This window comes from Typopeltis vanoorti, chromosome 11, assembly GCF_054136105.1.
Source record: "Typopeltis vanoorti isolate ZY-2024b chromosome 11, IOZ_Tvanoo_1.0, whole genome shotgun sequence".
NCBI lineage: Eukaryota > Metazoa > Arthropoda > Arachnida > Uropygi > Thelyphonidae > Typopeltis > Typopeltis vanoorti.
The window spans coordinates 40,556,657-40,569,458 of record NC_143559.1 but is presented as its reverse complement, the minus strand read 5'-3'; the positions used below and the strand labels follow the sequence as shown (position 1 = coordinate 40,569,458).

Sequence of the window (12,802 nt, the reverse complement as noted above, 5' to 3'; positions counted from 1 at the left end):
GAGGGACTGCTGTAGCTGGATATTTCTCACAAATTCCTCAGTAACACGTGCGTAAGAATGATTAGCAAAATAACTTTCCAGAATAGAAAGTTGTTGCGGCTGGGGGAAAAAAAAAAGACATTTCACTACCACAGGTGCATAAAGCTGCACTGAGAACAACCCGTACATGTCACAGTGAACTTGGCATCTCCTATAGTTTGTAATAATATGCTGGTGATATCTAGTGGCGTACGGAATGGTTATAATGATTTGGAAACAATTGGTATAACTAGGGGCCACTACCACCTCCATTCAAGAGCATAGTTAAAGCGACTTTTGCAGACTGGCTGTTAGATGGTATATAGGACTGAACCTGTTGGTAACTCTTCAGTAGGGTCCCCAATCAATTAGTGAATAATCTTGCTACTGCTTACTTTGCCTGGAGGGAGTCTGAATATAGCAACATGCGGGAGACACCATCCAAGGTCATGCTCGGATCGGAATCTATACACTTACTGTATGGGAGTGGTGATCCTTTCCCCACTAAGTCCTTCGGTTTGCTGCATTTCCCCTGCTCTTTTTTAAATTTTCCCATTATTTTATTTACAATCATGACAGCATAAAAATTTCAGGAAAATTTCAGTTAAAAAATTCTGAAAAAACATCAAAAATTCTCTAAGAATATCAGAAAAATGCACCAAAAATTGCAAAAAGCAGAAATATACCAAAAAACCAACTAAATTTCAGAACTCCCTGCAGTAAAAAAATATCAACAAAAAAACTGCCATATTGAACTTCTCTACTTCCAAGGTTTTGATTCGAATATCGGTGATGTGCACCACCATCTACACACATTCAAATGTCATATGTTATTCATCACTGAACCATAACTTGCATCCTCTATGGCAGCATCTCACCTCAGTTTTCCTCATTACATCTTCCATAATGCCTTTCATAAGAAGAGTGGAACTTGTGCATTTGTCATGCTTGATATTCCATGCTAAAGGTTAATAGACCCTGGAATCCCCTTAAATAAATTAAATTCCGTGTGATGATACAGCATTCCCCCTTTTTATGGGAGTTCACGGTACCATCTAGTTCCCCCAAATTTTATCTGGGCTCCGGAACCGGCATAGGCTGACGAATCAGACCTATGGCTGGGTCAATATTCCTGACTGTAATCCTCGGAATGTGTATCCTCGGACCAGTTTGCCTGCTTGCGGGATGAAAAACACCAAATAAACTGGTGGAAAAAGCCCTGCTGTCCACGCCCAAGATCGGCTAACTTGGCTATGGTTGAGGAAGAGCCTTGAGCACCTCACGTCGTTGACGGGAATCAAACCTAGGATACTCCATCCTCAGGCATATGGTTGCGAAGTGCAAAGCCACCAGGCTAACAACACGGGAATCCCCTTTATATGATCCTTTAGTTGAAGATTTCCTTCTCTCACTTTTGCCTTCATTTGTCCTTTACCATTCTCCTAACTGTGACTTCACCAACATATTTGGCTATTTTCTGAATGTCAATTGTATACAATCTAATTAAATCTAACAGTGAGATAATCTTTCTTGGTGATTTCAACATCCATAATTTAGACCAGCTTCTCTTCTCCAATTCTACAGATCAAGTCGGAAAAGAAGCCAAACATTTTGCTATCAGTAATGATTTAACACAGTGCTCACCAACCTACCAGAATTCCAAATAATCCTCATCATTCTCCCAACCTTGCACCTTTTCTTGACCTTCTCTCTCTCTGATGTTAGTTTTCCTCATGGCAAGTGTGACCATAGACTTATTAATGTCTTCTTTTCTACACATTGTTCCGTCTCCAAATCATTCTCAGCCCTGGATCCTTGGGTACTACAATGGTGTCAATTGGGATGACCTTCAATAAGAGCAGAAGAAGCAATAATCAGACCTTGTTTTTATTTGATTACTGCTTCTGCTCTTATCCTAGCATCTGCTCTGATTTAATAACAGATTCATCTTGCTGGAATGAATGCTTTTATTTCCCACTCCATTCAAAACCCTTGACTCTTATCTAAATCCTGGTTCTCCAACAATTGTGACAAAGAAGTCCAAGCCAAAAATTAAGCATATGGCAATGGCCAAAATCAGAAACTTAAGTTTCTTACTCGGCTTACACATCATCTCATTGCAATGCAAAAAAATCAGCAAATTCAAAGCAGGCTTTGCATAGGACTAAATGCACTAAGCTTATCTCCTGCCCAAATGGTAATCAAGCCTTCTGGTCTGTTGCCAAGGCTGTGCATGGCCACTACTGTCCTCAGTGTTTCCACCTCTCTCTCTCTCTCTCTCTCTCTCTCATCTTGATGGTAGAATGGTAACGTCTCCTCAATGAGAGACCTCTTAGCATCAGTTTTTTTCCCCCCTCCAATTCTTGTATAGATGCCAAGGCAAATCTCTTTCCTTTTTTCCACAAACTATCCACAGTATGCCCCTCTGAAATTTTGTCAGGATATTAGAAATATACTCAGTAGCCTTGGTATTAATAAGTCTTTAGAACCTGGTGGTATTCCTCCAATTGTACTAAAAGCATGTTCTCCAGAAATGGCACTCATCATATATCGTCTTCTCTTCAAGCTTTCATATTCATGTGGTGTCTATACAACATTTTATGCAGCCTATTCTTAATCAGGACGATAAGTCAGTCATCAAACTATTACCCTGTTGTCCATCTATTATCTGATCCTGTTCATAGCTTTGCTGATGAGAGCACTCACTCTCCATTCCTCATTTTCTAAACTTTGTAGTGCCCGTTAATTCATGCTTCAAATTCTTTCTTAACCAATGAACACTGATCTCCTTACTATTCTCAATTGGAGGTGAGAACAACGGGTGATTTTTAATGCCATCCAAGTGTTCTATCTTATGTCCAGGGCAAAAGCTTGCCAATTCCAACTTTTACATCTAACTCATCCTGGACAAGCACATCATTTCCATAGCTTCTTCAGCCTCAAAAAAGTTATTTATTTATGTTTTTTGGTGGGGGGGGGGCTAAGACGTCCCTTAGAATGCTTGACTGCATTCAGAATCAAGTAGGTCATTTAATTAATAACCCTTTCCTGACTAATCCAGTTGCTTTTTGACAGATCCCCTTTTGTTGTGTTATGTCTTTTCTATAGATATTTCCATGGGTGATACTCCACTGAACTGACCACTACCATTCTTCTGCTTACCTCTAATAATGTACAGATATGAGCTTCTGGTTAACACCAATATGCAGTTAGACTCCAAACTCACCAAATCAACTTTTCATTGCTGCCTTTATTTCTCACACTCAGCTCTCTGGAACATTTTTTCCTGTACTGTTTTCCCAATGATACAAGTCTCGCGTCTTCAAGAAGCATATCACCACATTTCTTTATTCTTTTTAACCACTTGCCCACATGTGGCACTGTCATGTCATTAGTCTCTTTGGGACCTCTCATGTGGGGCTAATAAAAATAAATAAATAATAAAAAAAATCATGCAAATTTTACTATATAAACACAGTAAATAACTTGATATCTGATATATATATATATATATATATATATATATATATACACACACACACACACACATATACATATACAGGTATCCCTTGATATATGCGGTTTTGATTAGTGCACAAAAAATTATTGTGACTACAAACTTGATATATGCGGTATCAAATTTGATTAGTGTAGCCAAAAAGTTTGAAAATAAGCAAAACATAAGACTTGGTCAATGAAACCGATCAGATCACGTGGTACAAGTCATCCTCCAATGTTAGTAATTCACTCTCGGCCTCAGTCTCAGTGCTTCAATTTATCAGCAGAGCATGGTGCATACAGACGTATATGTGTATATATTACAGCGTATGCTTACGGCCTATCCACATATCACGTAATTTTCAAATTATGTAAAGCATTACCCTTTGTAACCATGGCATCGAAAAGAGTAATAAATAAAAACTTATTACTTTGGATACTTGGAGTCATTTCTGCATTCAAGTCTTACTATATTAGAAGAACTTTCGCCCAGGCAATTCAAGCTACAACTGGAGACAATCCAATCACTATTGAGGAATTTTGGAAAAATACGATATTAAACAAACAGTTATAAACAGAAGGCAAAATAACTTATACTAGAGATAGATCCAAATGTAGAGAGAAGCATGAACGTTAGTCACGGTTTAAATAAACAAATCAATTGTTATCGCAAAATCATGGAGGAGAGAAAAAAAAAGCTACCACTATTCAATTTATGTTAGATAAGTTCTTTCATAAAAAAATAAATATTTAGATAAGTTATGTGACAAATATGTATAAATAAAATATATAAATACATGTCACCTTAAAAAATAAAAGATGTTTACATTTTTATATTTTGCTGGATTCATTATAATTATTCCCATTAATTCTTAACATTGAATAATGCAGTTTGATATATGCAGTGTCCATCGAGGATTAATTAACTGCATATATCAAGGGATACCTGTATGTTATGGGCCAAATGAATAATAGGACATTATTCATAATGCCTGGCCATTATAAATAATGACTAAAACGGTCATGCAGCCTGATAAATGTTGATTAATTTATTAAATTGACCAGACATTATGAATAAAAGCTCAATCAAAAATGGGCAATTTGATTGGGAAAAAAAACAAAGAAAACTACACTTTTTTTCATTAAGAATTTGACCAGACATTATGAATAAAGCTACATTCCCTTTGGGCAATTTGATTTTCAAAAAAAAAAACTCCTAACCTAAATTACAATAATCTCTCTTATAATAATTTTATATTTCGTACTTAATTATCTTCTGCCACCATGGCCAAGAGAGATATGGGCATCGTGAGAGGTCCCAATATTTCTTCAGTGTGAGTGTAATTTTTAATCAAATTGGCATATGCATATTACAATACCTGTATGTTATGTTTATATGTTATGGGGGCCAATTCACTGTGGTTTTTTGACTTTACTTTTTCTATCATTGTCAAATATGCTGATTTTGTAAAAATTTGAGTGACAAGGGCAAAGTTCCCTTCATGTCTCCCAGCAAATAGAAATCTGAAGAATCTTCTAATACTCCCAGAAGGGTATCATTCTCATCACTTTGCCTGACCAGTTGATAGCAGTATTCATATTGACCTGTCAATGTGAAATTTATTATAACGCCTGATTTTATTTGTCATTATTCATAATGGCCGGTCGTCATTATAAATAATGCTCATATTAATCATTTTAGTCTATAACATATAAATATAATAGTAATTTCCAAGTAGAATATTAAGTAAAAAAAAGTACTTTGGTTGGTTAGGTTTTAAGTTTTGTCATTTATGAACATTTAAAGAGTAACAGGACAGCAGGGAAGGTGGAAAATAAGTGCATGAACATGAAATTTTAATTTCTTTTTTTTTATGGTGGCGGGATGAAGACTGTCATCTATATCATCTGCTGAAGATGCATTACCATGTTAAAAAGCATGTCTAATGTTACTGGATCCATCTGGACCCTTTCCAATCTCACTTTTTCATTACTTTTCCATACTTATGTCTTTTCTCTTCCAAAATTATTCTTACTCTCCCCCATCTTCTGCCTCCTTTCCACTCTCTCTATGCTCTTAAAATGGTCCACTGAATACCTCAGAAACTATCAACTAAGGCAACTTTTTTTTATTTGATGTGGTTGTTTCTAAATTTAAAGTAGAATGTACAGGTAGGCACCTGGAAATTATTGGTCTTTCAATTCTGAAAGAACTTAATCATAGCATACTGACATCTCCAACAATAATATAATCCTTGGTCAATTTTTTTTTTTTTTTTTTAGATATGCTATCATTTCATTAGCAATTACTTGAAAGGCTGTGTTTAATTATTTTTCAGGTAATACATTATACAGGTCATGTGGTAGAGGGAGCACAGTCAAAAAATTCTGAAAAAGAATGTCAGTCTGAAGCAAATTCTAATTGTTGTTTAATTACTATTGGAGAACCAATACCACACCCATCAAATATTGAGGTGCCATTAGACAAACGGACTTTCTTAAGCAGACATAGTCTTGATATGAAATTCACTGATGTTGATGAGAGGTATAGTAGCTTGACATTTTTTTAAGTTTCTCAATATATAAATTCTATATTATTAATCTGTTTGGCACTCAGGATTTCTGTTTCTAGAGCTGCTTAATTCTTGTTTCATTGACAGCATCAGTTTAATATCAAATTGATAGAACTTCAGTATATATATATATTTTATTATAAATTAAAGATACCAAGAAATGATATTCTTGGTTTTATCATCTATCCTAGTGTAAGCAAACAAAGTCTGTGCATGAAGTGACTTCACGACTGGGCATATAGGGGTTAATGACTTCACGTCATTTGCCTTAGTATCCCATAATGCAAAGCACATATCCTTATGGACATGCATAATGCTATGCATTATGGGAAGGGTCACTACCCAGAAACTTTCAACATATATTTTATTAAATGTTGGAATTTTTTTTTCCCAAAAAGGTCATAAATATGACCTCTCCATTGCTTCCACCTTAGTATCACCACCTCTGGGTCTGGCTTCCACTGAAGAGACCTCAATTAAGGTCGAAACCAGTCTGGGTAGTGGCCCTTCCCTTAATGCATAGCATTATACATGTCTGCAAGGAGATGTGCTTTACATTATGGGAGATGCTAAGACAAGTAGTGATGAGAGCTTGGTCCACCTTTACCTTGAGTTGCCTCAGTCCTGAAGATACTTCAGGAGCAAACTTTGTTTGCTTACACTTGGACAAAGGATTAAACTAAATTTATTATATATTTTATTACTTATTCTCTTTTGTGCATAAAAGTTTGTAAATTAAACGTCATTCTTAATTCCCATTAATCATTATTCCAGTCTAGTTGAATGATTAGATAGCACTTCTACTTTCCAGCTGCTAGGCCAGTGATTTGAATCCCACTGTTGGTATCGATGTTAGTAAATGCCTTTAGGTGGTAGAAGCATTTCATTGTCTAGCATTGAATTTGACGAGTTCCATGTTTTGGGTTTAGAGAGGATTTCTGAATTATCAAGCCCTCAGCACATGGTACTTAACATGTAATAAGCATATAATCTTTCATGAGAGATTCATATTAAAAAGAAAAAAAGTTTTTACAGTAGACATTATCACACATCATTCATTAATCTGAGAGCAATGCCATTTATCGATAGTTTTTAAAATTACTTTATTTCTTACTAACATTTAATTGCTTTGCTTTGTCAAAATCTTGAAAGCAGGATATGAAAGTTTTTAAAGTTATTACACATTTAGTGTTTCTTCCCTCAATCCCCCACTCCCAAATGAACATTGAATAACTGAAAAATTAAGTAAGAAGTGACTGCACACAATCTAGAGACCTCTGCTATGTTTTTTGCACTAAGTTGCTAACAATCAGTTTTCTTTTATACATTTGTAAGATAAGAAAGTGGCATAAAGTTTTACGGCAGTCATCAAAACTGAAGATGAAAAAGAGATCATTTGTATACTAAAGGAAGCTAGTTAGTGTAAACTAATGCTATGAGTCACTTAGATTTGTCAAGATTGAGGATAGTTTTATTCAGTGTCACTATATTGTAATCATTCAGGAAGATGGAGAGAAAGAGAGAACTCTTAATAGGTCCTTATATCAGCCAAAATAAATGCTTGAGAACTATCAAGAACAATGCCTGAATTTCTCCATACTTTTCTCTACAATTATTGACTCAGGTATAAATAAAAAGTATCTTGTAGATTCAATAACAGTGGAAGTTATATTGTCAGATGTTAATTAAATGTAAAATTAGATGTTTAAAAAAAAAAAAAGAGACCCTGTGTTCTTTTACACTAAACATTACTTATCTTCCTCTCAACTCCTAACACTTTATAAGTCTGAGATCCAATCAGCCTTGGAGTACTGTTCCCACCTTTGGGGTAGTACACCGAAGACCTTCCTAAGAATTCTTGATGACATTCAGGAGAGGGCAATCTGCTTAATAGAGGACACTTCTCTTAGAGACTCCCAGCAGTCACTTTATCATAGGTGCTCTGTTTCAGTGTTGTGCCTTTTCTGTAGGTAGTTTTATAGGCATTGTTCCTCTGAATTGGCTGCTATCGTTCCTCCACTTTCTTCCAATCATGTAAAAACTAGAGCACCCACTGGCATCCATACACTGTCTAGCTCAAAACACACTGAACTAAATTCTCATCAGCTGCTTTCATTCCATCTATCTCTATTATTTGGAACAATCTCCCTTGTACTGTTTTTCCCACTGAATACAACCTCCTGCTTTTTAAGAAACTTATCAATAGGCTACATTTTTCTCATTAATGACTTGCTTGCACATGGCACTGTTGTGTTATAGGTCTTGTGACCTTTCATGTGTGGGGTCATCATAAATTTTTTTTTTTAAAAAATGGAGGAAGGATTCAAGGTACCAACCATCCATCCAATTTTATGACAATTTATTTCTTTTAAAATCATAGATTCTAATTCTGAAATGTTCTGGAAAATTGAAACATCAACAAACAGAAGCATGTGTAATGTGCTATCTGTATTAAGTCACCTTTTTAGGAGGAATTAAGATAGAGAAACATTGAGAGACGTAGACAAGTGAGTGATGTATAGACATGCTTCTGTATTCAAATTGATCTTAATTAGTTGAGTGACATGTATTGTGATTGCTTCCTGGAGTATATGCCATTTTATGGATGAATGTATGGTCTGCTCTTTGCGCCTTTAAGGCAAGGATTCATTAGGTGATAGTTTCAATATGATCCAGGGTTAAGAATCCCCCTTTTAAAGCCAGCTTATTTTCTTTTACTATTTTTCATTTAAAGTGATTTGTTTTGTACAAATCTTGAAAAGATGATATAACAAATGTGATAATAAGCAGATAAGCCTCTTGTTACTGATATCTTATTTTCTTTTTTGGAGTATTATAATAGTTCTTGATATTTTCCATTCTGTTGGTGCTTTGTCCTGCTGTAGATACTAAAGTGGCTATTAGAATCTTGATTCCCAGGACTCACCTGCTTTATATGCATTCTAACACATCTGACCTTAACACAGAAGTTGAAATATGAGAAATTCAAACAACCACTAAAATTGAGTTCAGGACAGGATTGAGCTACTGCATAGATAAGCATGTATTTACACATTCATGCTGCTTCCTGTTTACTTATAACAGGAATTTTATAATTTCATAAATTGATAAATTTACTGTTTTTGATTTTTGTGGATTCTCATTGATCCTGTTTGATTCTAATATTTTTTATTTATCTAAAATGATTTTCATTATTGTTTCTCACAGAACTTATCTATGTACATATAGAAACATTTTACGATTCAGTAATTTTCTTTCTCATTGCTAACACTTTCTTCATCACTTTCAAAGCATTCCAATTTGTAGTGCAGTCTTTCTTTTGCATTCTTAAAATACAAATGCAATTATATTTTATTTTTGGAAGTGTAAGAGTATTTAGCAAAGTGCCCGTTTATATTCTGTTTATTTATTCATTCCAAAAATGACATATATAACATAGATATGAATCATAAATTATGTGATATGTATCAACTGTATGATCATGAACTACACATATGGTCATATGGTTGACATATCAGATAATTTATGCTTCACATCCATGTTATCCCTGATGAATAAAGCATTTTGGACAGAATAGGCATGCACAGCTATTAGAACTACGAATGGTGTTTCATGAAGCAATAAGGTCCCAAGGAAAACTAAGAAGATACTATATCATATGATTATGGAGAGTATAATGATCTATGGATGTGAGTGTTAGAACCCTCATTAACAGCCAGATGAAACAAGTAGAAGTTATGGAAATGCATGAAATAATGCATTTAAGTAAGATGAAGTAAGAGAGCCAGCCATATTGATTGTCAGAGGAATGTATATTTTTAAACAGAGATGGAAGTTGAACAGTCTGTTATGGAGAGGATAGAGGCACCTGATTTGAAATGATATGGACACTTCCAGAGAATGAGAGATGAACAATGGTCATTAACACGTTCGCTGCCAACTATGAGTATACTTTTAGTTGGTATATGAGCCTCACAAGCCAACTACGAATATACTCGTATGTCGATTACTGACCTCCTATGCCAAGCACGAGTTAATTCTTAGTATAAGTACCTTAATTTGGACCCTTAGCTTGTGATTAAAGTGGAGAGCATGTCTGGGGGCTTGGTAGAAGGCAAATAATTTCAGCTAAAATATAGTATATTATATATGTGCCTCAGAAGCCAACTATGAATATATTCATATGTCGATTACCGGCCTTCTATGCGAAGCACGTGTTAACCTGTAATTTGTAAATCAAATTAAAACTAATAAAAATAATAATATGAAATCAATAAAATAAAAACCAATTTATTCAAATTACGAATGATACACTTTAAAACAATTTTCCAATCACAATGGTGGTTTTTCCTGACAAACAGGCAATAATAACGTGTTTCGCATCGTTGTTTGTTTCGTGTACATACTCAGCATGGCTTTGTTGGGTGATTCTTTTTTCCTGTAGGTGGTAAAATTTCCAAATAATGAAGATCCTGAATCCTGCTGATATTCTGTGATGCCCTAAGCTCATCCATTCCAACAAAAACTGAGATAAATTGATCTCTAAATTTTAACGTGGTCATTGTGTTTCCAGTAATTATATTATAAAATTTATGTGCATTTTGAATGTATATATCAAAATTGCATATTGCCAATTTCTTTAGCCATCTAATTGTCTTTCGTAAGGCTGAATAGTAAGAAAGCATTTGATCAGAAAGATTGATGCCTGACATACCCAAATCATAGACCCTAACGATATTTGGTTTTAATTGAATTTTACCATTCCGATTTTTCGCTTCAACCATTTCAAATTTGTGCATATTTGAAATGGAAAGAACTTCCCTCTTATCCTTCCATTTATGATGATGAATTCATTAAATTCATCATCGCTCATATTAGTGTAAGCTTCTAATTCTTTATCAGTAAGTTTTCTTTTACTGGTCATGGTGAAACTGAAGGTTTTTAGAGACTAGATGCAATAAACACAGTCATCAGTGCATGTAATATATAGGTGGGGGTGATGTGAGATTACTCATAGTTGGCATATGAAACAAAATTCTGTCTGATAAGCCGGCTATGAGATTACTTGTAGTGACCTTGAAGAAGCAAAAGCGCTTGGCATATGGGAACAGGCTATGCCTGAGGAGCGTGGCAACGAACGTGTTAAGGATTATGAATTGATCACCCCCCCTGGAAGGAGAAAATGAGGACCAAGGGCTACATGGAGAGACACCATTGTGAAAGCAATGGAAAAGACGCTTATGGGATTAGGACTGGAGGAATTCTGAAGAGTGGAGTCTGAGAACAGGTAGCTGCTGGCAAGTGGAAAATCATGCAAAAAGAAGATAGATGATCTAGATTAATCCTAATAGTATCCAAATGTTATTTCAATTTCAATGGACACTTCACAACCATATATTTTTTTATGTGTGGATATATTAAAGCCAGCATGGTGGTATTAAATCGACCATCATACTGAACTGTATATAAATTCATTGCATGATGTCTAGTTGTTATCTAAGTCTCTTTGCTACACTGCTTGAACTTTATATTGGAAATCTTCAGAGTTTAAATAACTGAAACAGGAATAGGTGACTAGGTAACTGAGGATATCGCAACTCTTTGGGGTAATGCTTGTTGTCTAAGGGAAGATATTTAATATTCTTATAAGAGTTATAAGACGACCTGATTATGAGTAGGAAAAGAATATACACACACATACTGTAAGTTTGAGTAGATTCAGCAGAACATGATGAAGTAGTCATCTGTCCTAAATGATGATAAAGCATCATTTAGGATTGCATTTGCCAAGGTTATCATATATGATAATGCACCAAAAAGAGTTTCATTTGACAGATACCATTATAACATAATTTAATTTTTAGTAAGTCGCCAACTTTAAATAAAATACAGCAGAAAGAACTTGTTTACATTGTTCAAAAGAGACACGAAGAAAGCAGATTCTTAGTGGTGTGACTAGTCTGTCCAGCACTTATTTGATTAATTGGTATAATTGTTTATTATTTGATTTTTATGTGTACTAGCACATATCACTGCTGTTCTAAATTACGACTAAAATAGATGTTGTTGAACTGCATAATAATGACTATATAACATTCATAATTTAATAAAATTTAAAGTATATTCAATAGGTTGCAGTCAGGGACTGAAAGTTTAATGCTCAGTAAAATCAAGAATATTAAAAATGGAAAAAATATACTGGTTTTGAAGAATTATAACAAAATATTTCAAAGATGACTGAAGAAACATTTGATAAAATAAGCAGTGAAAAAAATCGATTAAATCAGAAATATCAGTTAAAAAAATTCAGATGAATATTTTGTATACACATGACTGTAGTAGTGCTGCCTTTATAATCTGGTGATGACTCCCATAATTCTAAGCTTGAGACTTTGCAGATTAGATTTCTTTCGATTGATTCAGAGAGTTATAGTCATTGATGTAGGTAAGCAGAAATTTTTCTCTGAAAGAAACTAGTTCTTAATCCTTCAACTCAGCAAAATTTACTGTAGAAAACATAAACGTGTTCCAATAAATACTAGTTAGTGAAAATTCCCCAAAATCCACTCACTCATAAACTGCAGTGGTATGATAATTGAGACTAGCTGCCTACTGATACCTGAAAGCTTAGGACTGAAATAACGCTGCCATTTCCTTAGAAGTGTTCATACACATACTTAGTTGGCACATTAGTATATTATGCATGCATATAT

At 34.6% G+C, this 12,802-nt stretch overlaps 1 protein-coding gene across 1 annotated transcript in view; it reads left to right on the top strand.

Annotated features, from left to right (window-relative positions):
* LOC150101461 (hypoxia-inducible factor 1-alpha-like) overlaps positions 1 to 12,802 on the top strand; it is a 388,828-nt gene that overhangs the window by 105,970 nt on the left and 270,056 nt on the right. The window contains exon 5 of the mRNA XM_090400802.1: positions 5,856 to 6,061. Coding sequence (XP_090256928.1) covers positions 5,856 to 6,061 — 206 coding nt within the window. The remainder of the gene's footprint in view (positions 1 to 5,855; positions 6,062 to 12,802) is intronic.